This window comes from Acanthisitta chloris, unplaced genomic scaffold (genome assembly GCF_000695815.1).
Source record: "Acanthisitta chloris isolate BGI_N310 unplaced genomic scaffold, ASM69581v1 scaffold34220, whole genome shotgun sequence".
Taxonomy (NCBI): domain Eukaryota; kingdom Metazoa; phylum Chordata; class Aves; order Passeriformes; family Acanthisittidae; genus Acanthisitta; species Acanthisitta chloris.
In genome coordinates, this window is record NW_008652792.1 from 1 (window position 1) to 237 (window position 237).

Sequence of the window (237 nt, forward strand, 5' to 3'; positions counted from 1 at the left end):
TCAGCGACAAGTACCGGTTCCTCTACTGCTACGTGCCCAAGGTGGCCTGCTCCAACTGGAAGCGCGTCCTGAAGGTGCTGGACGGGGCGCTGGAGAGCGTGGACGTGCAGGGCAAGATGGACCACAAGAGCGACCTGGTGTTCCTGGGGGATATGAAGCCGGAGGAGATCAGCTACCGCCTGAAGCACTACTACAAGTTCGTCTTCGTGCGGAACCCCGTGGAGAGGCTGGGCTCGG

The 237-nt window shown here is 61.6% G+C and overlaps 1 protein-coding gene across 1 annotated transcript in view; it reads left to right on the top strand.

The window, feature by feature from the left end:
• Positions 1 to 5: 5 nt before the first annotated feature.
• The window catches only part of CHST14 (carbohydrate (N-acetylgalactosamine 4-0) sulfotransferase 14), a gene marked incomplete at its 5' end in the record, with an annotated part of 694 nt that continues 462 nt past the window's right edge, over positions 6 to 237 (top strand). Inside the window, 2 exon segments of the mRNA XM_009078489.1 lie at positions 6 to 235; position 237. The exon segment at position 237 is cut by the window's right edge and continues 462 nt beyond it. Coding sequence (XP_009076737.1) covers positions 6 to 235; position 237 — 231 coding nt within the window.